Source organism: Peromyscus eremicus, chromosome 7, assembly GCF_949786415.1.
Source record: "Peromyscus eremicus chromosome 7, PerEre_H2_v1, whole genome shotgun sequence".
In the NCBI taxonomy this organism is placed as follows: domain Eukaryota; kingdom Metazoa; phylum Chordata; class Mammalia; order Rodentia; family Cricetidae; genus Peromyscus; species Peromyscus eremicus.
This window is the reverse complement of record NC_081422.1, coordinates 103,476,280-103,504,009: the sequence shown is the minus strand read 5'-3', so window position 1 is coordinate 103,504,009 and position 27,730 is coordinate 103,476,280. Positions and strand designations below refer to the sequence as shown.

General features: G+C 43.9%; 1 protein-coding gene across 2 annotated transcripts; it reads right to left on the bottom strand.

Annotated features, from left to right (window-relative positions):
• Positions 1-1,142: 1,142 nt before the first annotated feature.
• On the bottom strand, positions 1,143-26,688 carry Spink8 (serine peptidase inhibitor Kazal type 8 (putative)). 2 transcript variants are annotated; one of them, XM_059268721.1, is made up of 6 exons: positions 26,624-26,688; positions 14,103-14,180; positions 10,768-10,823; positions 9,128-9,249; positions 5,017-5,059; positions 1,143-1,410 (listed from the first exon to the last, which is right to left on the bottom strand). In XM_059268721.1, exons 2-6 carry the CDS (start codon positions 14,167-14,169, stop codon positions 1,378-1,380), a joined length of 321 nt encoding a protein of 106 aa, XP_059124704.1. In that variant the 5' UTR covers positions 14,170-14,180; positions 26,624-26,688; the 3' UTR covers positions 1,143-1,377. The 2 variants fall into 2 exon arrangements, with proteins under 2 accessions (XP_059124704.1, XP_059124703.1); XM_059268720.1 differs by lacking the exon at positions 26,624-26,688 and adding an exon at positions 18,352-18,467.
• Between the last annotated feature and the right edge of the window lie 1,042 nt (positions 26,689-27,730).

The window sequence follows — 27,730 nt, the reverse complement described above, 5'->3', positions numbered from 1 at the left end:
GTACATGCTGGTTAAATACTCTACCAGAGAGCTATATGTACACCATAGTTTCCCAGGCTGTTCCTAAACTATAGCCTAGGCATGCCTTGAATTTGCAATTCTTCAGTCTCAGTCTCCCATGTAGCTAGGATTGCAGATCTGCTCCATCAGACCCAGCTCAAGTTTGTTTTGAGCCTTAGATACATTACTGAGAAGTAGAGAGAAACACTACCATCACCAGGAATCACTCCAATATCATGCTCAACAAATTTTCTTTCAATAAAACTCTGAATTCCAAGCTGGAGACAGTTCAGTGGTTAAGAGCATGTCTGCTCTTGCAGAGGATCCAAGTCAGGTAGCTCAACCACCTGTAACTCAAGTTCCAGGGGTCCAGTGCCTCAGGCTTTTGTGGGCACCTGCACATATCCACATCTAGACACATTCCCATAATTTAAAAATAAAACTAAGGGGTTGGGGATTTAGCTCAGTGGTAGAGCGCTTGCCTAGCAAGCGCAAGGCCCTGGGTTCGGTCCTCAGCTCTGAAAAACAAATAAAAAAATAAAAATAAAAATAAACCTTTGGAGCTGGAGAGGTGGTTCAGCAGTTACTGCTCTATAGAAGGCCAGGGTTTGATTCCTAGCACCCTCATGGTGTCACACACCCATCTATAGCTCTACTTCCAGGAATATGACACCCTCTTCTGGCTTCTACGGCATCACAGATGTTTGTGGTACACAGACACACATGTAGGCAAAACCACTCATAATTAAAATCTGAATCCCTTTTATGGTGTAGTTGTTATGAGACATGCTGAGAGCTATACAGTTAACAGGACAACTATCCAACTTAATTATGACCAAAGCCCTCAGTTTGTAAATATTTCTGCTACTGAGATATTTATTCCCTCATTTTGCATTTCATTGGTTATTTGATCACTGTGTGAAAATATGGAGGGATGTGAACATAAAATATCTGATATATTGAAAAGGTTCTTGCTGAGTGGTAACGGTGCATGTCTTTAATCCTAGTACTTGGAAGACTGAAGCAGGCAGAGCTCTGAGTTCCAGAACAGCCAGGGCTACATAGAAACCCTGTCTCGAAGGAAAAAACAAAAAAAAAACAAAAAGGTTCTTATTAACTGAGAAAATATTTACCAGTCAAGCTATGCTGAGAATCATTTATTGAAGAAGCAAATCAATGGATTTGATCCAAGTATCTTCTACTACCGGGATGCACTTCTCAAGGAGCTATTCTTTTTTTTCCTCCAAACATTGGAGATCGAACCTAAGGCTTCATACATGCTAAGCAAGTACTCTACCAAGAACTCTCCCCCAAATTGGGTATCTTTGAAGATTCAGCCATCATGCTTCACTTGGCTGTCTGAGGATCCAGTAATTTTTATTCCTTTTCAGACTCATCCAAGGAGTAAATCTGTAAGAGAAATATTCGCTTAGAGAATTGAAGTCAGTGAAATGAAGAGACAAACTACTGCACTGTACATACCCACAATCCAGTAGGAGGGATGCTGACCCCTGAACTGAGGCTGACGAGACATTCTGATTTCATTGAAGGATGAAAAGACAGCAGAGTAGAGGTGGGCAGAGCAGAGAGCACAGGGTGTGGGTGCCTGTGCTTCTGGGGACTTGGAGCCTCTCAGAACTCCACTCCAGCAGAGCAGATGGGAGGTATTAGATTAGAGGGATGTGACCCACGGGGTAGGCCAAGGGCTGTATGAAGAGCAGAATGGGAAACGGACCCCCATATTCTCAGTTCTCAGCTCAGAGGGTTTGAGACAAATCACATGGCCTCTCCAGACCTCTGCTTATTTGAATATGAGCTGGGAACTGAGCCTTTAAAGCGCCTGTGAGAGAGCTGGGGGAGGGGATAACAGTAAACAAAGAGTGTGATACTAGGCAGGAAGAAGGGCTGGGGAAAGGTGTAAGAACCAGCCCTCCTCCCGTTAATGATATAGATAGAAAACTTATACAAGTCTCTGGGGAAGAACTGCCATCCATCCATTCATCCATTCATTCTCTTTTGCTTCCCACCATGATAAACACTGCCATAGACGCCTATGTCACTTCACAAAGTGATGAGAATATTTCTTGGTCATTTTCAAGGTTGGAAATGTTGCTTTATAAGATACATATGTACATAATTCGTTACATTGTCTAAAACATGTGAGATTTTTCTCCACCTTGACTTTAAGTCCTCATTGACTTTTTTTTTTTTTAAAGATTTATTTATTATGTGTACAGTATTCTGCCTGCATGTATCTCTGCAGGCCAGAAGAGGGCACCAGATCTCATTACAGAAGGTTGTGAGACACCATGTGGTTGCTGGGAATTGAACTCAGGACCTCTGGAAGAGCAGCCAGTGCTCTTAACCTCTGAGCCATCTCTCCAGCCCCCCTCATTGACTTTTAAGTCCTCATGGTTCCCAGACATTGTGAGAATCCTGACGTCTAGTCTCCCCCAGCACTGGATACTTCTGGGCCTTCTGACTTTTTCCAGTAGCCAGTAAATTGGCATCTCATTATTGTTTCAGTTTGAACCTGTCCAGTTATTCCAGAGCATGTGAGCAGATTTCACATGTCAATCAGTTCGTGAACAAGCCCGGGTGCATATTCTCTGTCTCCGATTTTTGGTTTAGAAACAGGGTCTTACAGTGGAGGCAGGGCTGGTTCAAATCTGTAATCCTCCTGTTGCAGCCTCCCAAGTGCTAGAATTTCAGATTTGGCTTTTCTCTTCCTTCTGTTAAAAAACAGTCTTTGCCTATTTCTTTTGTCATTTTTTTCTGAATATTAAGAACATATTAATAGCCGGGCGGTGATGGCGCACGCCTTTAATCCCAGCACTCGGGAAGCAGAGCCAGGCGGATCTCTGTGAGTTCGAGGCCAGCCTGGGCTACCAAGTGAGTCCCAGGAAAGGCGCAAAGCTACACAGAGAAACCCTGTCTCGAAAAACCAAAAAAAAAAAAAAAGAACATATTAATATTAAGAACAAGCTGAGTGTGGTAGTCCATGGCTTGAATTCCAGCACTCTGAAGGCAGAGGCAGGCAGATCTCTGTGAGTTCAAGGTCAGCCTGGTCTACACAGAGAGTTTCAGGATAGCCAGGGCTACATAGTGAGACCCTATCTCAGAAACAAAAACAGACAAACAAAACCTAAAAATCTAAGGAAAAATGAGGGAAAAATGAATAAATAAGTAAAGATGCATATTCTTGTTTTCTGCCTGAAACATGGAATGTTGAGATGATAAGATATCCCTTCAGGTTCTGCCAGCTGTCTAACTCATCCACAGTGTTCTGCATTTATCAGAGATCTAGTATCAGCTGGAATAATCATGGAAATAAAATATTGTCTAACACAGTTTTAGAGAAGACTATCATAGTTTTAATTTTAACTAATAATTCAGGAGAATGGATTGTTTCTCTATTAAGTCATATAATTTTTGTTTCTTGTTTTTTAGTTTTTGGAGACATGTTTCACTGTGTGGCTCTGGCTGTTCTGGAACTCACTCAGTAGACCAGGCTGGGCTCTGGCTTCCGAGTTCTGGGATTAAATTCATGTGACACAAGGGCCACCCCACCCCCTCCTCATGCTGAGCAAGAAGGAATTCTGGTAGCAGACAGCTTTCAGCCTTCAAAGACCGTGTTATTTCACCTTGCAGATTCGCTGTGTTGGATGCCCAGTAGTCCTTGCTGCGCCTTGAAATGTGTGTGGATAATAACCCTGCAACTTGTTTGACCTGTCTCTAACCTCAGGGGTAAGACACCAGAATCTTAGGTTTGGTCGTATCAAGCTTGTAGGTTCAGATTTCTTTTAGTTTATCATTGATTTTTAGGCTTGGTTACATACATTTATTTTCTGTTTCTCTGTGTATTAGGCTAGCTGCATAGGCACTATGTTGGATTTTCTTTTTCTTCTTTTTTTTTTTTTTTGTTTTGTTTTGTTTTGTTTTTTTTTGAGACAGGGTTTCTCTGTGTAGTTTTGGAGCCTGTCCTGGATCTCATTCTGTAGACCAGGCTGGCCTTGAACTCACAGAGATCTGCCTGGCTCTTCTCCTGAGTGCTGGGATTAAAGGTGTGCGCCACCACCGCCGGGCCCAAACCTCCCAGTTTTTTTTAATCTATCAGGCCCAAACCTCCCAGTTCTTTGAATCTGTATGACAGATGTATGGGCTTTATTTTACCACTATCTCTCCCTTTATGCATTTTGACAGTTTTCTTAACTGTGGTGATATATTGTGTACTCTAATAAAATTTGCCAGAAGATCAGAGAACAGAACAAGCCACTAGATTAAACATAGAGGCCAGGCAGTGGTGGCACAAGCCTTTAATCCCAGGAAGTGATGGCTGGACTGAGAAAGGTATATAAGGCGTGAGGAGACAGGAACTAAAGACTTTTCGGCGTCCCTTTCAGCTAGAGGCTTTTTTGGCTGGAGCCTTTTTGGCTGAGGAAGCTCATTCAGCTAGAGGCCTATCAGCTGAGGCTTTTCAGGCTGAGGAGTTGGTGAGGTGAGACGTGGCAGTGGCTTGTTCCTTTGTCTCTCTGATCTTTCAGCATTTACCCCAATATCTGGCACCAGGATTTTTTTTTTTTTATTAAAAGACAGTTTAAAATTCATGTTATAGTGTTACAAATCCGTGATAACAGTGGCTGGTGAAATGTCTCTGGAATAAGAGAAAATGCTGAACAAATGTGAGCACTTGGGTTTGAAGTCCCAGGACCAAGTAGAAACCTGGGCATGGCAGTGAGTCTCTGTAAGTGGCACTGGGGAACGGAGGTAGGTGGATCCTGAGAGGGAGATATCCTGTCTCAAGGCAACAGGGCAGAGAGCAATAAAGAAGTCCCACAAAAAGATACCTGGCAGCCTGCTCTGGGCTCCACATGTACACTCAAGTGTGCACACACCCAAATACTCATGCATAAAACACACACACATACAACTCACACGCATAAATCCTTGACAATGGGCTGTTAAATACATGTGATTTACTTTTTAAAAGGAAAGAATAAAAGTGACTTTACTTACACATTCTCCATCATGCATTTTAATTATGGTTCTGCTTTCGTATCTGGAAGAAATTATATTATGGAATGATTATTTTTGTTCTGTTGTATGCCATAAACCATTACCAACTCTTTCTTGGTAGTCTTAGGCAAAGTCAAGAAAGAAATATTTTGTTAATAACAGTGAATTAGTATATATATATAATGTATTCATTTTATTTTGTGTATGTATGTGTTTTGCCTGCATGCATGTCTGTTTACCCATGGAGGTCAGAAGAGGGTGAGTTTGGGCACAGCCTACATTCTAGTTCCAGGAGACCCAGTAACCTTTTCTGGCTTCCATAGGCACCTGTATTTACATGTGTCATGCTCGTGTGTGTACGTGCATGTGCATACATGCACTTGCACGCTCATGTGCACTTGCACAAACACACACACACAATTAAAAATAGAACAATCTTAAGAAAATACCATGAACACATATATCAACTAGATAACCTAGATGACACTGAGAATTTCATGGAAACACAATTATCTAAACTGACTGATAAAGAAATAAAACATCTCGGCAGACCTCCAAGTACAGACATTAAATCTGTGATCAAAAACCTCCCAACTGGTCTTGTTCAGGCAACCATACTGCTGAGAACCAAGATCTGCATGATGACCACACCAGTCACCGTGCCTTGCGTGGGCGGGGAGATCTCACAAGGCCACACCCTTAGATGATAACCTCCAGCCAATGGCTTCTGAGAGGATGAGGATCAGTTTTTGCAAGGAGGAAGCCCCTCTTAGGTTATCCCACCTCAACTGGTCAGCCCTAAACATAAGTACACATAAGCAAACATAAATGAACTCAGGAGGGTGTGTGTGTGTGTGTGTGTGTGTGTGTGTGTGTGTGTGTGTGTGTTTACATGCAACAATAATAATTAAATCGAGAGGGATTGGGGAGGGGACACAAAGGAGTTAGAAAAGAGGGAAGGGTAGGAATGATGTAAATATGGTACTAATGTATAAAATTCTCAAAAACAAAAAAGTTAAGTTAAAAAAAAAACCCTAAAGAACCAAAACTCTCTAACAGGGTTGGTGAGATAGGTCAGCATGTAAACCCACCTGCCCCCAAGGTGACAACCTGAGTTCATCCTCAGAACTTATAAATGGGAAGGAGAGAGTCAATTCCTACAAGTTGACCTCTGACCTCCATGTGTGCACTGTGACATGTACAAGTCTCTCTTCCCCAAATAAATAAAATGTGATTTTTTTTTAAATGAAAGGATTCTAGACAGAAACTTGAATTCATACACAGAAAATCAAGTGTAGTGGTTCATACTTTTAATCGTAGCCCTCAGGAGGCTGAGCCAGGAGGTTGAGTCTGAGGCCAGACTGGGCTATAGCAAGTCTGAGGTCAGCTTACAATTGTTTTTTTAATGAGACCCTGTCTCAACTGAAACAGACAAACTAGAATCTATGTGAAGAAACAGAGAGCCAGTAGTGGACAGCTCCTATGAAGCTAGAAAAGACAATGAAATGTACTTTTTACTTGTACATCTTTTTCTCCTGATTCAAAAGCAAACAGCAATAATTATAACTGTGTTAGCTGGTATGCAATAGTTATGCCTGTGTTAACTGGTGTACAGTAGTTATGCCTGCATTAACCTGGTATACAATAGTTATGCCTGTGTTAACTGGTATACAGTAGTTATGCCTGCATTAACCTGGTATACAATAGTTATGCCTGTGTTAACTGGTGTACAATAGTTATGCCTGTGTTAACTGGTGTACAGTAGTTATGCCTGCGTTAACCTGGTGTACAATAGTTATGCCTGTGTTAACTGGTGTACAGTACTTATGCCTGCGTTAACCTGGTATACAATAGTAATGCCTGTGTTAACCTATTATACAATAGTAATGCCTGCGTTAACCTGGTGTACAATAGTTATGCCTGTGTTAACTGGTATACAGTAGTTATGCCTGCGTTAACCTGGTATACAATAGTTTTTATGCCTGTGTTAACTGATATATGATAATTATACTCGTGTTAACTGGTATACAATAGGTAAAGGTATAGTTTGTATGGCAGTGACCGCTCAAAGAAGAAGGGAATATATACCATCTTCCTTTCCCTTCCCTTCCCTTCCCTTCCCTTCTTCCCTTCCCTTCCCTTCCCTTCCTTTCTTCCCTTCCCTTCCCTTCCCTTCCCTTCCCTTCCCTTCCCTTCTTCCCTTCCCTTCCCTTCCCTTCCCTATACAGCTTTGGCTGGCCTAGAGCTTGCTATGTAGACCAGGCTGGCCTCCAGCTCACAGAGATCTGCCTACCTCTGCCTCCCTTGTGCTGGGATCATGGATATGCACAATAATTATTTTTCAATTGTTGGGGTGTTGAATACAGGGCCTCACATATACCGAGGAAGAGTTCAACCACTGAGCTATATCCACAGATCAAGCAAAGAATTTTATTTGTTTGTTTAGTGTTTATGTAGATAGGTGTGTGTGATGTATGTGTGTGCTGTCTACACATGTGTATGTGCAGGGACCTGCTACTGTGTGTCCATGTAGAGCCAGAGGAGGAGATAGCCTGCTCTATATCATTTTGCCTTATTCCCTTGGGATAGGGTCTCTTACTGATCCTAGAGCTTGGCTGGTGCTGAAAAGCCCCAGTGGTCCCGTCTCTGCCCCTTAACAGCACTGGTACTGCATGTAGTCTTATTTGGCTTCCTTGTGTGGATATTGGGAATCTGAACTCTGATGGTCATGCTGGGCCCACAAACATTCTTCCCCACGGAGCTGTTTCCTCAAGCCCTAATTCTTTTTAATACAGTAAAAGTGAGTTTGTATACAACAACATCTCTTGTGGTGCTGTGGGTCCCCACTGCTCTGTAACTGGCAGTTATCTATGCCAGTCATTGAGACTGACATACAAATTGACTTCACAACTCTTTTGTGGGCTCTTAGTGTAAGTTTTAGTATTTATACAACCAAGAGCACCAGACAGCTGATTCCTATTTGGCCAAGCATCTGTCTTCTGACCAAGAAGATTATTCTTTTTCTTAAAGAAGACTATCATGAGGGATGGATGTTTGACCCAGTCTCATGTCATTCCTCTTTTCTCTCAAGATACTGGAGACCAGGCGGTGGTGGTACACACCTTTAATTCCAGCACTTGGGAGAGAGAAGGCAGGCAGATCTCTGAATTCAAGGCCAGATGATTTACAGAGTGAGTTCTAGGATAGCCAGGGCTGTACAGAAAAAACCTGTGTTTGAAAACAAAAAACAGATATTGGCTTAACTGGGGAGTAGTACACAAGTTGTGGACTTCCTCCCTCGAGAAAGCAGCTTCTATCCAGGAAGTCCCCACTTGTTTGTCCATTCCTTAATGCAGACTTCTGTGCCATGGACCAGAGAGTCAGGCATTTTGTACAGATGTTGTCAAAACCTAAATGTCACGGGTCCCAAACTGAAACACTGACAGGAGAACATTTAAAAAGTTGTTTTGGGGAATAATATTCATTCAAAGACCAATAAACCATGAGTTGGGAAAACTTACCCAGCTTTCTCCTCTTCTTCCCACTCTCCTCTTCTTCCTCTTCCTCCACCTTTCCCTCCTCCTCTTCCTCCTCTTCGCCCATCTCCCTTCTTCCTCCCCTTCCTTAAAAAGCGTTTTAATTATATTGTATATTCGTGTGTTTGCTTGTGTATATGCATGGTCATGTGTGTGCTGTGGCGTATGTGTGGAGGTCAGAGGACAACTTTTGGAATGTAGGGCTGTCCTTCCACCATGGATCAAAGTCAGGTCATCAGGCTTGGTGTCGAGTGCCTTCACCTGCTGAGCCGTCTCACCAGCCTATCTCCTCATCGGCTGTTCTTTGGCCCGATGAGCCAACTGGGCTGTGGTTACATGGTCTGAATGCTGTGCCTACTTGTTGCTGAGTTCCCTCCACTTGGTGGTTCTCTGCACCCGACACTGCACTCTGACCTCTGTGGCGTCCTGTTTCTGCATTGCTGGAACAGGATCCCACTCAACTTTGAGGAGCAGGAGAGAAAAGGGAAGAAATGGAAAAGCAGGTAGTGGAGGGGTGTCTGTGGGAAGATCTAATGGAAATCGGCTGAGGCAGGGATAATAAAACGGAGACTTACAGAATTCTGGAGCAGAGATGGCACTCGCCGTGGTAGGTGACATGGTCACTGGCACATATAGGCTCACTGGGATTATAGTAGGAAACAATCCAGCAATTCCTTACATTCTTCTTGCACAAATCCTGGAGTGAGACATAGAGCACGGCTTCCATCCCTCTCTCCAGGTCCTTTGGCCATTGTTACTGGTAGCAGGGATGGGGATGGACTAAGGAACACCAGGCCAGGAGCTTAGAGAATAGGCCTCAGATGCTCCACCTTTCTGCTGGTCCTTACCATGATACCTACCTCACTGTAACAGATGTTCTGTGCATTCCCCAACCTCCCACCCGTTCCTTATTAGGAAGAAGTCTCTGTTCCTCAAACCACAAAGCGTGATTATTATGGTACAGAGATCAAAAGCTGGCCAATGTCTTTCCAAGCAGACATTTCTGGAGCTGGAGAGATGGCGCAGCACTGGCTGCTCTTCTAGAGGAACAGAGTTCGGGTCCCAGCTCCCACATGAGATGGCTCACAACTGTCTGTAACTCTAGCTCCAGGCTATCCAAGACATTCTTCTGGCTTCCATGGGTACCTGTACACATGTGGCATACATCTATATAGACACATATAAATTAAAATAAAATTTTAAGAAAAAAAAGAAATTCTTTTCTTTCTTTTTCTTTTTCTTTTTTTCTTTTTTTCTTTTTTTTTCTTTTTTGGTTTTTCGAGACAGGGTTTCTCTGTGTAGTTTTGGTGCCTGTCCTGGAACTCACTCTGTAGACCAGGCTAGACTCATACTCACAGAGAACCTCCCACCTGTGCATCCTCAGTGCTGGGACTAATAGTGTAGGCCACCATGCCTGGAAAAATTGGAATTGCTTATGAGCATTGGTGAGTGACCTACAATCTGTACTGCCTAACATGGCAGTGTGCTTGAACTTACCACAACAAGGTGAAGGTGCAGGGCTGACAAAGAGTGCATCATGGGGTTCGGAGTGAGGGTGGCACACATGTGTCCTGGATATCACCATGGAAAAGATGTCCATATCATAGTGGGACCAACCTGAATTTTGTTTTTGTTTTTCGAGACAGTGTTTTTCTGTGTAGCCTTGGCTGTCCTGGAATTAGCTCTGTAAACTAGGCTAGCCTTGAAGTCAGAGATCTGCCTGCCTCTGCCTCCTAAGTACTGGGTTTAAAGGCATACATCGGGGCTGGAGAGATGGCTCAGAGGTTAAGAGCACTAACTGCTCTTCCAGAGGACCTGGGTTCAATTCCCAGCATGGTGGCTCACAACCATGGTGCCTTCTTCTGGCCTGCAGGCATACATGCAGACAGAACACTGTATATATAATAAATAAATAAATCTTAAATTTAAAATAAAAAAAATAAAGGCATACACCACCACAATCTGACTGGGATCAACCTGAATTTGAACCATAACTTCCTCATGCATTTAGTGGTGGCTATCACAGGAGGCTATTGGAGTAGTGTATAGGAGGAGCCCCCAGGGGCAACCAAATGAGCGGCATACACTCTGGGACTCTCTTATGATGGTGGTGCTCCCAGGCAAGTCCCTCCTGCTCCCCACCTCCCAGGGACCTGGAAGGGAAGCTGCCTCTTTCTCCATTCCTGTTCTTGGGAACCTGGGAAGTGGAACCCACCTTTGTCTCCTGGAAGAGTTCATCCGTCATGTGACTGGCCATAGGAAGAGGGAAATCTGGAAGACAAAGGCATGCACATGGGAGAGTATTGCCCTGTCTGTGTCCTCAGAGGAAAAAACTAGGTGAAGGAGGCCCTCCTTGTCATTCAAGAGCACCCCTCCCATCATCAGAGCCCAGCATTCTCCTTTGACACAGCTGGCCTCCACAGGGATGAAGAGAAGTAGGAAGCTCCTGCCTCTTAGTGAAGTAGAGACCTGGCCATCCCCTTCATAGGGGAAGTTATTTAACTTCCAAAAGCCTTAGTTTTTTTGTCATTTTTAAAATTATTTTTTAAAATTGGTACATACTCATTTTATGCAGTACTGGGTTTCATAAAGACATTTTTACATACTCTTTGAGCCTGGACAGATGGCTCAGCAGTTAAAAGTATTATTCTGGCAAAAGATCAAGGTTCAGTTCTTAGCTCCCACTGGGTGATTTATAACCATTCATAACTCCAGTTCCGGAGCATCTGACACCTTTTTCTGGCCTCTGAATGCAGTGCTCAAACAATGCACATATGAAAACAGAGCACAGCCAGGCCAGTTCCCAAACCTGGTGCCATACACACGTGCAGTCAAAACACTCATGCACATACAATAAACCTTAATTTTTTTTTTTTTTTTTTTTTTTTGTTTGGTTTTTCAAGACAGGGTTTCTCTGTGTAGTTTTGGTGCCTTCCTGGAACTCACTCTGTAGCCCAGGCTGACCTCGAACTCACAGAGATCCACCTGCCTCTGCCTCCTGAGTGCTGGGATTAAAGGTGTGCGCCACCACTGCCCGGCATAAAATAAATCTTAAAGGGAAGTTTTTTGACAATATCCCTCCATCCTCTCCCTTTTCTTCTCTCCCCGACAGCTAGTCACTTTTGTTTTAGATGGCCTTCCCTGCCTCCTCCTCCTTTCTTCAGAGTCTCATGTAGTCTAGGCTGGCTTTGGGCTTGCTGTATAGTCCAGGATGACCTTGAACTTCTGAGCCTGCTGTCTCCACCTCCTGAGTGCTAGTATTGTAGATACTATGCTTGTTCATGTGGTGCTAGGGATGGAGCCCGGGGCTTTGTGCATGCTGGGCAAGAACCGTACCAACTGAGCCACCCTCAACCACCCTGCCACTTGTATTTTCTTTAGTTGTTTAAGAAAATATGTTTTAAGTTATAAATGATCTGTAATACTAATACTGAAATGCCTTAAAAGATGCTGAGTTTCACTAGCTTACATACTCAATCCAAAGCATCTTTGTATTGTGGGATAATCTTTCGGTATACTGTGAAGATGTATCTTTGCCAAAGCACCTACTGATTGGTTTAATAAAGAGCAGATTCAGAACAAGTCAGACCTACAGAATAGGAGAGAAGTAAAAGCCACGTGGTAGAATGTAGGTCAATAGAAACAGGTTAATTTGAGTTATAAGAATTGGTTGGGAGCTAGAGAGATGGCTCAGTGGTTAACAGCACTGACTGCTCTTCCAGAGGTCCTGAGTTCAATTCCCAGCAACCACATGGTGGCTCACCGCCACTTGTGATGAGATCTGGTGCCCTCTTCTGGCCTGCAGGGACACATGTATACATAATAAATAAATAAATCTTAAAAAAAAAAAAAAGCCGGGCGGTGGTGGCGCACGCCTTTAATCCCAGCACTCGGGAGGCAGAGCCAGGCGGATCTCTGTGAGTTCGAGGCCAGCCTGGGCTACCAAGTGAGTTCCAGGAAAGGCGCAAAGCTACACAGAGAAACCCTGTCTCGAAAAACAAAAACAAAACAAAAAAAAAAAAAAAAAAAAAGAATTGGTTGGGAACAAGCCTAAGCTAACAACCAAGCTTTCATAATGAATAATAAGTCTTCATGTCATTATTTGCAGGCTGGTGGTCCCACAAAGGAAGGTCTGACTATATCTCTGCAATCATATGGTGCCCACATGGCAAGAATTCATTAAAAAACCGTTGGTGGCCTCACAGGCCAGGGGTTACAGGCCCTGGCTCTGCCAGAGTTTACAGGCCTCAGGCCCGGCTGAGCTGCACTCGACCACAGCTACTAGTGGCTACATGCAGCTGGAGCTGCTTGTGGCCAGATTGCCAACACACATGGTTGGAGCCGGAGCTTAGGCCCAGCTAGCTCAGTCGGTAGAGCATGGGACTCTTAATCCCAGGGGAATGGGTTCATGCCTCATGTTGGTCGCCAAATGTAGATGAATTTCTAAACAGTCTTATTAAATAAGAAACACAGAGCCAAATACAGAGTTAAAGCCAAAGAGATCAGAGCAATAGCCACCTAGCTTTAACTTACCAGCAGCAGACAGGGTCACTCCTTCTTTGCGTGGCAGAGTGGGACTCAGTTAATGTTTGACCCATGCAGCATGACAGTAGTCAGGCTGCTTCTGGCCCCTGAGTAGTAGGGGCTGGGTTATACTACTGCCCTGCCTTCTGGTCTCCCTGCTTAGGGCCTGTTACCTACAGAGCCCAAGGATTGAAACATCCATCAGAAGGAAACAAGGTAGGATGCCCATGGGTAGTGCATTCAGTAGCAGAGGGGGTGAGGACTGAGTGAAAAGTGAGGATATGTGGAAATATACCCAGTTTCCTCCAGACAGGATTACATTGGATACAGAGGGAGAGGAGATATTCAAGACATGAATAATAGTTCTCAGCTTTTTACAAAGCTTTTAAAGGTGTGAACCTTGTCGGGGAAAGCTCAATGTGAGAGACAGTAGCTATGGAAAATATGAGACTAAAGATGAACTGGGGAGTCTAAACGGGAAAAGAATGTGTAGGGGTCCTCAGCTCTACAATTAACTGTGAATGCCGCTTTTGCTAAAAATGGTCGATTATTAGCCAGAAGATCAGAATCTCCTTCTCCAGAGCCTACTGAAGTTCTTTTTGGGTTTGAGATAGGTACAGATACAAACTGGAAATGAATGCTTCCTAGGACTGAATATCCTTTTGATAACCTAGTATTGTGGAAAAGTCAGTGGCTCTGGATTTGAAAGGCTGGGATTCAACTTCCGGTTTTGATACTTAGCAACACTGTGTGAATCCTTTCTTTCTCTGGATTTCAGCTTCATCTGTAACGTGAGGAATCAATGATCAAATGAATCTAGATGGTGTCTGGGGACAAGGCTCCATGGTACAACACTTGTCCAGTATGCACAAGGCTCTAGGCTCAATCTCTAGCACTGCAAATGAATGAATGAATGACACTGCAAATGAATGAACGAATGACTCTATATGACACTGGCACCTCTAATTTTTCCATAGATTAGATCTATTGCAGTAAATATGGATAGAGTAAGAACTTGTAATTTACCAACTGCAAAGGAAGTCCACACTGAGACCATTAGAACAAGGAGGGCCATTGAGAAGGTCGCCTTCATGGTGGCAAGATCTGTGGAAGGAAGCACAGTTGTTTGGTGACAGCAACAAGGAAAGTGGGCCTGACTTTGCTCTCCAGCTTGTGGTGGTTTCAGCTGTGGAAGAAGACACTCCTGACTGAAGCAACCTGAAGACAGTGTCAGTGAATGTTATCAGCTCTATCCTGGAGGAGAGCGGCTTCTCTGCCTCCCCTGGTCCTCCAGTGTAGAGAACAGCAGCTGTCTCCCCGTTCTCTTAGGCAGAGAGGCCTTCTGCATCCTAATAAGTGGCTGCAGAACCGGTGTTGCTGCAGTAGCAACCACAGGGACAAGAGTCATAAGCTGTTCTACTCAGTAGCTTTTCTTTAGTCACAGAATCAGCACGTCCAGTGTCATACAGATGACGTCAGCCTGTGTGTCAGAAAAGCAGACCTCCCTGGTCCCCACCTCACCAATTGCTTGCCAAGAACTTTCCTTGTAACCCCTGCATAAGAACAAACCACAGAAGCCAAAAAGCAAGGTTAGTACATTTAGAGACTTTCTCCTAACTATGGACTTTGATGGATTAGGCCTTTGTTTTAGTTTTGACCTGTGGTACTGTCAACGTGCTGAGTTTTATAGCTTGAACAGTACTTCCATCATTGAGACAGTTGTGCTAAGGTCTCAGGTCTACTAAGTCTGGGGCCCTGTTACAGTGATTTAGATAAGAATGGCCCCAAAGGCTCATATATTTGAATGCTTGGTCATCAGGGAATGGCATTACTTGAGAAGGATTAAGGTGTGGCCCTGTTGGAGTAGGTGTGGTTTTGTTGGAGGAAGTGTGTCACTGAGGATTCAAAAGCCCAAGTCAGGCCCAATATTGCTCTCTTCCTGCTGCCTGCAGATCCCAATGTAGAACTCTCAGCCACTTCTCCAGCACCATGTGTTGTGGGATATTTGTTTAAATTGTGTGAAGTTGTGTCATTGTGACTGGTTTAATAAAAAGCTGAAGGGCCAATAGCTAGGCAGGACTTGTGGACAGAGAGAGGAACTTAGAGTGTTAGAAACTAGGCGTGAGGGACACACCAACGAGCCATGGAGCAAGTCAGATGTACAGAATGGAAGAGAGGTAAAAGTCACATGGCAGAATGTAGCTTAATAGAAGCAGGTTAATTTAAGTTATAAGAGCTGGCTGGGCCAGGCGGTGGTGGCGCACACCTTTAATCCCAGCACTGGGAAGGCAGAGCCAGGCAGATCTCTGTGAGTTTGAGGCCAGCAAGTTCCAGGAAAGACACAAAGCTACACAAAGAAACCCTGTCTCAAAAAAAAAAAAAAAAAAAAAAAAAAAAAAAAAAAAAAAAGCTGGCTGGGAACAAGCCTAAGCTAAGGGTCAAACTTTGATAATTAATAATAAGTCTCCATATCATTACTTGGGTGTGGCAGTCAACAAGAAATTACTACTACAACCATGTCTGCCTGTGTGCCCCCATGCTCCCTGCCATGATGAAAATGGACTAAACCTCTGAACCCTGCAGGGAACCATGGAGTTGGCCTGGCCTAGCTGCCTTGGGAAGCATGCGTCATAGGTTTTTCAGGTTAGAATGTGCCTCCTGAGAGACAGATGCACTCCCTCAGGCAGTGAAGCATTCAGACCACTTTGTGTTTCTTGGTATGCTCCCTTCGTAGTCAAGGAAGCATGGAAACTTGACAGGACAGTTGGTTTTAAACATTAATCTTTTCTACCCTGTGTGACTTGCAAACTTCACTGAATTCTGGCAACTACAACTATACTGATCCTGGCAATTGCCATTATATTCTGTTTCTGAAAAAGGTATAAAAGTTGATTACTCCCCCTCCAGCCTCTCCTGATTTCATTCCTCATGGCCATATCAGGTGACGCTGGCCCAGTAAATAAGCATGGACGCTTACACAAGTCCCAGTTAGATGCTTTCTCTTAAGAGTTGCCTTGGTTAGCCGGGCAGCACTCAGGAGGCAGAGGCAGGCAGATCTCTGTGAGTTTGAGGCCAGCCTGGTCTACAGAGCGAGTTCCAGGAAAGGTGCAAAGCTACACAGAGAAACCATGTCTAGGAAAAAAAAAATAGAGTTGCCTTTGTCATAGTGTCTCATCACAGCAATAGAACCAAGATAGTGTTCTTAGGAATATTTTCACGAGCTGGCATAACTATAGTTCAGTAGCCCAGTACAAAATATGGCTACGGAACTTCTCCTTAGCCTGGTTTTGTCATTCACCCCCTTTTTATGTACCCCAAATCACAGCTAAGCCATTCCTACAGCTTTTTGTTCATTTGTTTGCTTTGAGACAGGGTCTCACTTTGTATACCAGGCTAACCTTGAACTCACTTTGTAGTTCAGGCTGATAATCCTCCTGCCTCAGTATGAGATTACAGACATGTATCCAATTTCCATGTCTCCTTTCATTGGCTTTTTCCTTACCTCCCCTCAATTTATCTGATCAAATTCTTAAGCCCAACTCCATGTGTGTGAGCATAAGTCTATGTTTTATGTTTTCTGTCATTGTAGACACTCTTCCTGTAGTGCTTCTGTAAAAGCGGCAAAACACCAAGAAGCTTTTTTTTTTTTTTTTTTTTTTTTTTTGGTTTCGTTTTTTCCATTCTCAATAGTGCCTTTAGAGGACATGGGCAGAGCAGGTGTCTAGGGGAGGAGCCCACTAGTTTCTCTTTTAGTATCATGTTGGCTACAAAGAATGACAGTGATTTCAGGGAAGAGAAATTCTAAAGAATGGGGAAGACTGTTACTGGCATTCAGACCATTGTCTGATTGTAACCAGTGGTAGAAGCAACTCTTGTTGCATCAAGAGGCACAAAGGGTAACAAGCCACCTCCTTCTATCCAAATGGATTGCCACATGTCATTTAATAAATAAACACATCTTGCCAGGAACCTGTGGCAATGGAGTTCTAATACAGCATGGAGTTTTCTCCAGACAGTGGCTTTTAGGAACAGTGTGCCTGCCGTCACTGTAAAGCAGGACTGTGGTCACCGTAGCACATCTGCAGGAAGTGCCTTCCAGAATGGTCCCCATCTCTCAGTCCCCACAAAAGGGAGGAAGGGGCCCCAAATCATGTCAGCAGTGGGAATGCCAGCATTGGACAACAGTAATGTCCACGCCATGTCATGTGGAGTAAGGGTAGCGGGATTTCAGCAGACTTCATGGAAGAGAAGTTACGTTTTTATGGAACCCATTTCTGAGGAGAATTCCTAGTGTTCTGAAGCCCATTTTGTAGCAGGGAAGAGGAGACTGAAACTGTTTTGAGTCCCCATTTACTGTTAAGTGAGCAGGTCACAGCCAGCCCAGAGGGAAAGAAATGTGGAGACAACTGCCATACAGCAAAGGCCCAGCTATCTGGAGCATGAGGACAAGGGCTCAGACACAGCTCCTAAACACAGGAAGAGACTTTCAGACACGTTGCTTATGGCTAATGCGCCACTGTGCCCAAGAATGACTTTTTATACATTATGAAATAAAACTATATATGTCTCACTGTTTAACAAGGAAAGAAAGAAGATGAGCCAAAATTAATAAGATACCAGAAATGGGTAATAATATTTGTGAAATGAAGGAGAAAGTGCCAAGAGCTTTTCAACAAACTGTTTTAAAGTTACAATTACTTCTTGGGTGTGACCTGTAAGTCAACAGATGGTAAGAAAAGAAAGGGACAGAATCCCAGATGCTCACTGCCATACTCTTTCTATTTTTGGTTTTTCGAGACAGGGTTTCTCTGTGTAGCTTTTGGAGCCTGTCCTGGAACTCACTTTGTAGACCAGGCTGGATTTGAACTCACAGAGATCCACCTGACTCTGCCTCCTGAGTGCTGGGATTAAAGGCATGCGCCACCACCACCGCCCGGCCCACTGCCTTATTCTTAAACTTCGATAATATATTGCTCTGGTGTTAATAGTTAGTTAATGACCAATGAAATTCCCCGAATGAAAACCGGAGAGTTGGTAGCGAAAGCTCACTTGCCCTATTGAGGTGGTTATATGCTATTCTTTGTCTACAGCACATTTTGCTGTTCCCTTCATCCTACACACTTTCCAGACAAATGATCTAGCTGGGTAATTTCAGCCCAAGACTTCCCCTGAATAAAACTATACAGTAAAACACTCTTTCATCCCCCTGAATAAAACTATATAACGAAACACTCTTTCATTCTATAAAAGTTACCAGTTGGTCAGTCCAAGTTACCTGCTGTGACTCCGCAGTTGTTCTGAGAAGCTGGCTGACTGGCAAAGATTCCAGGTGATAAGGAAATAGCAGGGCTGGCAGGAGGTAGGTGTTGTCACAGAGGACAGTTCCCAGCACTGGAAGACAGTGAGCTTTGAAGTTCAAAAGTATAAATACAAGCCAGGGGTGTAGTGATGCATGCCTTTGGCCTCAGCACTCAAGGAAGAGGCAGGCAGAGCTCTGGGAGTTCGAGGCCAGCCTAGTCTACATAGTGAGTTCCAGGACAGCCAGGGCTACATGTTATGTACATTTCAGCTTCCCGGGGGTAGAGTATGTTGTCCACCGCCACTTTGAAATCTCCTCCTCTTGCCAAGTTTGCTATCACTTTAAAAATAGGCCTTAGTTAATTTGTATTTTAAGTTTGTTTTTTGAGATATACAGGGTCTCCTGTGGCTGGCTTTGAATGCTAAAGATAACTTTGACCTTCTAAGTACTAGGATTACAGCTGTACACTACCATGCCACACTGATTGATTGATTGATTGATTTTATATGTTTGAGTTAATTTTAAGCCAGGCAGTGATGGCACAGGCCTTTAAACACATCACTTGAGAGGCAGAGGCAGGTGGATCTCTGTGAGTTCAAGGCCAGCTTGGTCTACAGAGCAAGTTCCAGGACAGCCAAGGCTACACAAAGAAATCCTATATGGAAAAACAAAAAAAATAATAATAATTAATTTTATTTTTATGTGTGTATCTGCCACATATTTGTAGATACCTGTGGAGGCCAGAAGAAGGCAAAGGAGCTGGAGTTACTGGTGGTTGTGAGCTAGGAATTGGGTGCTGGGAACTGAACTCGTGTCCTCTGGAGAGCAGGAAGCTCCCCAACTGCTGAGCCACCTCTCTGGCCCTGGTTTTAGTTTATTGAGACAAGCTCTCCCTCTGTAGCCCAAGCCTCACCTTGTAGCTGAAATTCTATTCTCCTGCTTCTGCCTCTCAATGACTGGGAATACAGGAGTGAGTTACCATTCAGGATGGCTTCAGATAATTAAACACCATATTAATTGCCATCCACACATAGAGAGTTAATTATTATTATTATTTTTTTCCTAGATAGGGTTTCTCTGTGTAGCTTTGCGCCTTTCCTGTACTCACTTGGTAGCCCAGGCTGGCCTCGAACTCACAGAGATCCGCCTGCCTCTGGGAGTGCTGGGATTAAAGGTGTGTGCCACCACCGCCCGGCGAGAGTTAATTATTTTATTCAGAGTCAAAACATACTCCTCTTTTGGGGGAGATTTTGAGACAGGGTCTGATTCAGTCCAGCCTGGCCTGGAGCTTGTACATTTTCCTTATTGAAGCATTTACTTACAACATTTTTATAATAGCCTAACAGAATCTTTGTGTGTGCACACGTGTGTATGTGTGTAGATGCGTGTGTGGGGGTAGGTGCACACAAGGGCAAGCTTATAAATGGATGCCTCAGCTGTTATTCCTCAGACACTATCCATCTTGTTTTGGTTTAAAGATTTTTTTTTAATTTTATATGTATGAGTGTTTTGTCTGCATGTACAGGCAAATAGTATCCACGGATGCCAGAAAAGGGCATTGGATTCCCTGGAGCTGAGCTACAACCTGATGTGAGCTGCCATGTGGGTACTGGGCACCAACTCTGGTCCTCTGCAAGAGTAGCAAGTGTTTTTTAATAACTGAGCTATCCCTTCGCCCACTCTGCCTCCACCTCATTATCTTGTGTTTTGAGAAAATGTCTTCACTGGCCTGGAGCTTGCCAAGTAGAACAGGCTGGCTAGCCATCCAGATCCAGGAATCTGCCTTCCTAGTGCTAGGATAGCAAATGCATATATATATTTAGTTAGTTAGTTAGATCTGGGAGCTGCAGAGACTGCTCAGCTTTTAAGAACATTCCTTGCTCTTGTAGAGGACCTGAATTCAGTTCCCAGCATGGTGGCTCACAACCCTTCATAACTCCAGCTCCAGGGCATCCTATGCTCTCCTCTGGCCTCTGTGAGCACCTGGCACACATATGGTACATAGACATCCATGTGAACAAATGCTCATAAAAAAAAAAAAAAAAAAACAGGCTGGCGGTGGTGGTGCATGCCTTTAATCCCAGCACTTGGGAGGCAAAAGCAGGAGGATCTCTGTGAGTTTGAGGCCAGCCTGATTTACAGAGTGAGTTCCAGGGCAGCCAAGACTACACAGAGAAACCCTGTTTTGAAAAACAAAACTAATAATAATAATGATGATGATAAGCCGGGCAGTGGTGGCGCATGCCTTTAATCCCAGCACTTGGGAGGCAAAAGCAGGAGGATCTCTGTGAGTTCGAGGCCAGCCTGATTTACAGAGTGAGTTCCAGGGCAGCCAAGACTACACAGAGAAACCCTGTTTTGAAAAACAAAACTAATAATAATAATTATGATGATAATAATAATAATATCATTTTTTTTAAGTTAGTCCTGGACTGTCATGATGATTCAGAGAGAGGGTAGAAGTGTTCATCTTGTAAGCCTGGTGACCTGAGTTCAATGTCCAAAATCCACGTAAAGGTAGGAGGAGAGAACTGACTCCACAAAGTTGTCCTTTGAACCCCACCACCTCAAACCATACACAATCTCCCTTTACATAATAGAAATAAAAAGCTAAGTTCAGCAAGAAGGCTCAGTGGATAAAGGCCCTTGACACCAAGCCGATAACCTGAGTTCAGTACCTAGGAGAGATATCTACCATGGTGGAAGGAGAGAACTGACTCTCAAAATTGTTCTCTGACCTCCACAAGTGCACTCTGGCACACACATCCGACTCCCTCCCCCAAAATAAATAAATGTAAATAATGAAAAACATTTCAAGTTAGATCATTTCATGTTCTCATCAATTCTCCTTTTATCTGTGTGTTCAATCAAATAGGCAAATGGAGGTCAAGGAGGAAGCACAGTGTGTCCCTGGGGGTTCTTACAGGAAACTTATCCAGTGCGGCATGGCTAGTTTTCCTATGAGTGAGATAATCAGAAAATTGCCTAGCTTATTACAGTGCAAATACCTCATAACAAAGGCAGCATGAAGAGAGAGAGTTGATGAAACTCTCTGGAACAGGCATGGCATCATGAATGTACAGCAGATATTTTTAAAAATAACATTTTATGTGATGTAAAATTATTACTCAAATTTAATGTTGTGATGAAGCAAATTATATTAAGTTATACAATTACCAAGAATCTAGAAAATTGCTGGGCGGTGGTGGCACATGCCTTTAATCCCAGCACTTAGGAGGCAGAGGCAGGCAGATCTCTGAGTTCAATGCCAGCCTGGACTACCAGCCTAGACTACATAGTGAGTTCCAGGACAGCCAGTGCTACACAGAGAAACCCTGACCCCAAAAAACAAACAAAAAGAATCAAGAAAATCAGACCTGGAAAACTGCTTCAGTGTTATCTAGTCCAAATCATTTGATACTGGAAGAAAATGGGACTCAAGTAATAGTGGCATTGGGTATCTCCATACTTGCAGATAGCCAGGTTTCAGTTACTCACAGGAAAGAATATCATCCATCCATCTATCTATCTATCTATCTATCTATCATCTATCTATCTATCTATCTTTCTATTAATCAATCGATCAATTGATCATCATCCCTTTCATTGGGGAGAGTCACCAAGAACTCTTGGGAAAGATTCTAAACTGATGTCTTAGAAACAGAACCCTGGTAGAGGCCATGTCGACTACTGTGGTGGTTCAAATGAGAACATCCCCACAGGTCAGCTCTTTGAATACTTGGCCCCCAGTTAGTGGTGCTTTTTGTGTAGGTTTAGAAGGTGTGGTCTTGGTGGAGGAAGTATGTCACTAGGGGTAGGCTTTGAGGTTTCAAAGCCACATACCATTCCCAGTTCTTTATTTTCTCTGCCTCCTGCTTATAGCTCAAGATGTGAGCCCCTCAGCTTTATGCTCGGGCTTCCATGACTGCTGTTACCTGTCATGACATACTCTTATCTTCCTGGAATTATAAGCCCAACCAAGCTCTTCTTCTATAAGTTGTTTATCATAGCAATAGAAACGTAACTGATACAACTACATTGTCACGACTCTTCAGGATCCGATGCTCCCAATCATGTTATTAGCCATTTTAGTAGCTGCACAGTGGTGAGATGGTAGTGTTGACTGTGAACTCGAGAGGATCTGGAATTTCCTATGAGGCAAGCCTCCAGGCACCTGGGAGGGGTTATTTGGATTTGGTTAGCCTCTAGGCACCACTTTGAGGGATTATCTTGATTGGGTCCATTGAGGTGGGAAGACCCTTCTAAAGAGGGCAACACCATGGCCTGGGCTTGAAGGGTCCTACTGAATAAAACGGAGGCTGCGCACCAGCCACGTCTCTTTCTGCTTCCTGACTACAGATGTGGTGGGACTAGATGCGCTGAGCTCCTGCTACCAGGAGTGTCCTCTTGTGGGATATTTTGATTGTACTCTGACACTCCTAAGACTGCCAATAAAGTTTACTTTGAATCAGAGGGAGGAGCTAGGTACTAGCTGACCAAAATTAGCCATAGAGGTTTTGGAGGACAGAGGACATATAGAGAGACACAGGAAGTAGTAGAGAGGGGTTTAGAAAGATTCTCAGCCTTTTTGGATTGAGGAAGGAGAGAGAGAGGAGGTCGCTGGTCACTTCACTGCCGCTTCTCTGATCATTCAGGTTCTCGCCCCGATATCTGACTCCTGAGTTTTTATTGATAGAGAATAATTAGATAAACTCGTCACTTCCCTACTGTGATGGACTGTGCCTGGAACTGTGGGGCAGAATCAACATGTCTTCAGGTTGCTTGTGTCAGGGTATTTGATCTCGTGACAGTAAAAGTAACGAAGATCAGTGATACCTTATTGTGTTGTGGACTTTTTAAAGTTCATTTATTATTTTTAAGTATGTGTATGTGGGGTATGTTCATGTGTGTAAACATGCCCACAAAGATAAGAGAGCATTGGATCTCCTGGAATTGGAGGTACAGGTAGCTGTGAGCTGCCTGGTATGGGTACTGGGAACCCGGCTCCTTTATCTTCTGTCTGTTGAAGTGTGTGTTAAGTATTTTTAATTGAGTTATTTCTCTTTTTATTTCTTATTTTTTAAGTTCAACTTTTTTCTTTGTAGTAACTACAGATTCTCATGTAGTTATTACAGTTATAAGAAACAACGCACAACCCCCTATTTGCTTTACCGTGTTTTCCCAATGGAAGCATCCAGCAAACAAGTACAACATTACAACCAAGAAATTGAATGCGTAGAGTCAGCAGTATAACAGTTCCCCCACCCCACCCTGCTTTTTTGAGACAGGGTTTCATCACGTAACCCTGGCTAGCTTGGAACTTGCTAAATAGACCAGGCTGGCCTTGAACTCAGACCCACCTGCCAGTGCCTCACAAGTGCTGGGATAAAAGGTGTCCCACCACAGCCAGCTAGCATTTCCATCTTCACAAGCATGCTCACCTCCTAACTCACTGTTGGGACAGTGGATAAAAGTCTGTGTGTAAGTGATGAGGAACAGCTAAACTCTGGGTTACAACTTTGGGGTACTTTTCAGCCCTGGGAAGCAGACAGCCTCAGCAGAGGATCTAACTCGACTTTCTGGGTAGAATCATGGTTTCACTGAGGGGTAAATTTCCCTGAAAGTATGGTTCCATGTACTTTCTTTTTTTTTTAAGATTTATTTATTTATTATATATACAGTGTAATGTCTGCATGTGTGTCTGCAGGCCAGAAGAGGGCTCCAGATCTATTACAGATGGTTGTGAGCCACCATGTGGTTGCTGGGAATTGAACTCAGGACCTCTGGAAGAACAGCCAGTGCTCTTAACCACTGAGCCATCTCTCCAGCCCCTCCATGTACTTTCTTACAGATCTTTGATACTCAGACATTTGAGATATAAACATGGAATTAGACACATGCAGAAAAGTGGTATGTAGCACAGTTGGACAGTTGATGGGAGAGGAAGAGATTCATTCAGTGGTGTAGCTACTAGCAAACATACCACCACCCATGTCTTTCTCTGGCTCTCTAAACAGCCCTAATGGAACTCACTGGGTCACAAAAACAAAACAAAACAACAACAACAAAACAATATAAACTGGGTGGTGGTGGCATATGCCTTTAATCCCAGCCCTTGGGAGACAGAGTCAGGTGGATCTCTGTGAGTTCAAGGCCAACATAGTCACAGAGCAAGTTCCAGGACAGCTAAGGCTACACTAAGAAACCCTGTCTCAGAAAACAAAACAGAAAGCCATGAAAGTAGAAGGGGGCTAATTGGGAAAAGGAAAGAGATTAATGGGCATGGGGGAGGACAAGAGGGAGGAGGGGTGAGTAGGATTGAAGTGTATGTGCATTTTAAAAAGTGTGTAATGGAGTTGACAAGGAGAAGTAGATAAAGATCACTTTCCCCCTCCTATCAACACTTGTAAAAACAGAGAAATGTTTATCGTGTCTCAGGCTTGTCGGCAAATGTGTTTACCGAGATGAGCCATCTCAACAGCCACTATTAACATTTTAAAAGTGAAAAGAAAAAAGAATTTAAATTCTTATTATGATACCACAAGGTCACTTGCTCAACCATGTTCATAGCAGCATTATTCATAATAGCCAGAACCTGGAAACAGCCTAGATGCCCCTCAACCGAAGAATGGATAAGGAAAATGTGGTACATTTACTCAATGGGGTATTACTCTGCAGTAAAAAAACAATGACATCATGAAATTTGCAGGCAAATGGATGGAACTAGAAAGAATCACCCTGAGTAGGTAACCCAGACCCAGAAAGACAAATACGGTATGTAGGTATGTACTCACTTTTTTTTGGGGGGGGAGCTGAGGATTGAACCCAGGGCCTTGCACTTGCTAGGCAAGCACTCTACCACTGAGCTAAATCCCCAACCCTTGTACTCACTCTTTTTTTTTTTTTTTTTTTTTTTTTTTTGTTTTTTGAGACAGGGTTTCTCTGTGTAGCTTTGTGCCTTTTCCTGGATCTCGCTCTGTAGACCAGGCTGACCTCGAACTCACAAAGATTCACTTGCCTCTGCCTCCCGAGTGCTGGGATTAAAGGCGTGTGCCATCACCGTCCAGCAACTAAAGTGTACTCACTCTTAAATGGATATTAGACACAAAACAAAGGATAACCAGGCCACAATCCACAACCCCAGAGAAGCTAGGTAAAAAGGAGGACCCTAAGAGGGACACACATGGAGGGTCCCAGGAAGGGAAAATAGTTAAGATCTTCCTGGGTAAGGTAGAAGGGAAGGAATGGGGGATGGGAACAGGAGAGGCTGAGATGGCAGAGTGGAGGGAGGGACAGAGAGGGAGAGCAGTGAAAGAGATATTTTGGTAGAGGGAACCATTTTCAAGTTAGGGAGAAACCTGGTGCTGGGAAAATTCCCAGGAATCCACAAGGATGACCCCAGCTAAGAGTCCTAGCAATAATGGAGAGGGTCCCTGAACTTACCTTCCCCTATAATTAGATTAGTGAACTGTCATCATAGAACTTACATCCAGTAACTGACGGAAGCAGATGCAATGATCCACAACCAAGCACGGGCTGAGCTCCTAGACTTCAGTTGAAGAGAGGGAGGAGGGATCACAGGAACAAGTGAGGTCAAGATCATGATGGGAAAAAACCCCAGAGACAGCTGACCCAAGCTGGTGGGAGCCCAGGGACTCTGCAGCAATGTGACTAGATCTGTTTGGGGAGCCCCTGGCAGTGGGACCAGGAATTATCCTGGGTACATGAAATGGCTTTTTGGAACACATTCCCTAGGTGGAATACCTTGACACAGGGGGGAGGGTCTTCATCCTGACTCAACTTAGTGTGCCAGACTTTGTTGACTCCCCGAGGGAGGCCTTACCCTCTCTGAGGAGTGGATGGGGTGGGATGGAGAAGGTGGGGGGTGAGGTGGGAGAAGGGGAGGGAGGGCTAAACTGACCTGGGATTGGTATGTAAAATGAAAAAAAAAGTTTTTTAAAATAAAAAAAAATCTTATTATGCCTTTTGGCACCCATTTGTCTTGACCAGATCACCCGCACTGTTTGTGGTATCTTAGGACCATGTCATTTTCAGAACATAGGGTCGGAGTTGAGATTCCTCCAGGTTATACTGTGATGTGCCAGAGAACAAAATGATCAGAGCTGTAGAAGGGTCAATGTGAGTGGCCTTCTTTTCCAGGAAAATGGAAATTGCTTTTGATCCTCTCTTCTGCTCTGATGGACAAGAACACATTCTTCCAATAAATAACTGGTGGCGAGGAACTCACCTGCTCCTGAAGGCGGACACACGTGCACAGCGGCCACCAGGGACAGCCACAGGTCAGGTCGTGCCAGCTGACTCTCCCCTGCTGTGATCTGCGTCAGACACAGGATGCGATGGGCATAGTGACCCCAATGAAGCATGACTGCTTTACAATGCTTTGGTCCTTCAGGTCAGTGTTTGGCCTACTCCACAGGCAATCCACCATTCATCTGCCACTGCCCTGCACATCTGTATAAGTTTACATCATAGACCAGGAAGGATGAAGTGAGTTCACAGGACCACTGACCTACATAAGATAGACTTGGGCCATTTTACTTCAGGTCTCAGTGTTTACTAGTTTATTATGAAAATTTATTATAACTGACTTGTTTTTTTATCACCATGTCACCAGAGGGAGCTCACTGACTAAATCCAACTACACTCCAAAGGTCTAGGATTATTCTTTTCTCCAGTGGATAGTCCCATAGGTCCCACTGGGCAAAGACTAAGGGATAAATGTTTTCTATATTTGCAAAGGTCTGTTCTCAAGAACATCCAAATAATGGGCTGTGTGTAAGACCTGTGTGTAATCCATATCAAAATTGTCCGGAGGATCACAATTTTCTGCTTGGTGGCTGACATGAGTACTTTATACCCCTGTTCTTTGTGGCTTCTGGCTGTAGGTCATAAATGCTATTATCATCATCACCTGCGTAGTGTCTCTCCTAGGAACAGCAAGGCTTGTTTGCCATTGAAATGAATCTTTGTAGCTCAAGGCCCCCAAGTTGCAAAGACAGCCTTGTTTCTGGTTTCAGCAACTGCACCTCTCTCGCTTCGGGCAATGAAATGTTACCTCCAGGCCCGTTAGATAGAATTCCATCATCTCACTGGTACCCAGGGAGCTTAGTTTCTTAGTAACTCTCTTGCCCTCATTTGAAGACACATTAGATGACAGCCCTCTCAAGTACATTCTGTGTTGCCTTTGTGACAGGTGTGGCTGTGATCTGTCTGGGAACATGATGGGCTAGCAGGGACTCACGTTCAGTTCTTACAGGCTTTGCTGAAATGTCTGACCCTCTGCATTAACCACAGCATCTCCACATCATTCACTATGGCAACTCATGTCTCATCT

Bases quoted from the DNA above. Each gene is read 5' to 3' on its own strand.
- Spink8 (XM_059268721.1), bottom strand. From the start codon at position 14,169: ATGAAGGCGACCTTCTCAATGGCCCTCCTTGTTCTAATGGTCTCAGTG. The intron at 10,824-14,102 runs GTAAATTACAAG...TTTGTCTTCCAG, and splicing joins GTGGACTTCCTTTGCAGTTG to ATTTCCCTCTTCCTATGGCC. The intron at 9,250-10,767 runs GTGGGTTCCACT...GTCTCACTCCAG, and splicing joins AACTCTTCCAGGAGACAAAG to GATTTGTGCAAGAAGAATGT.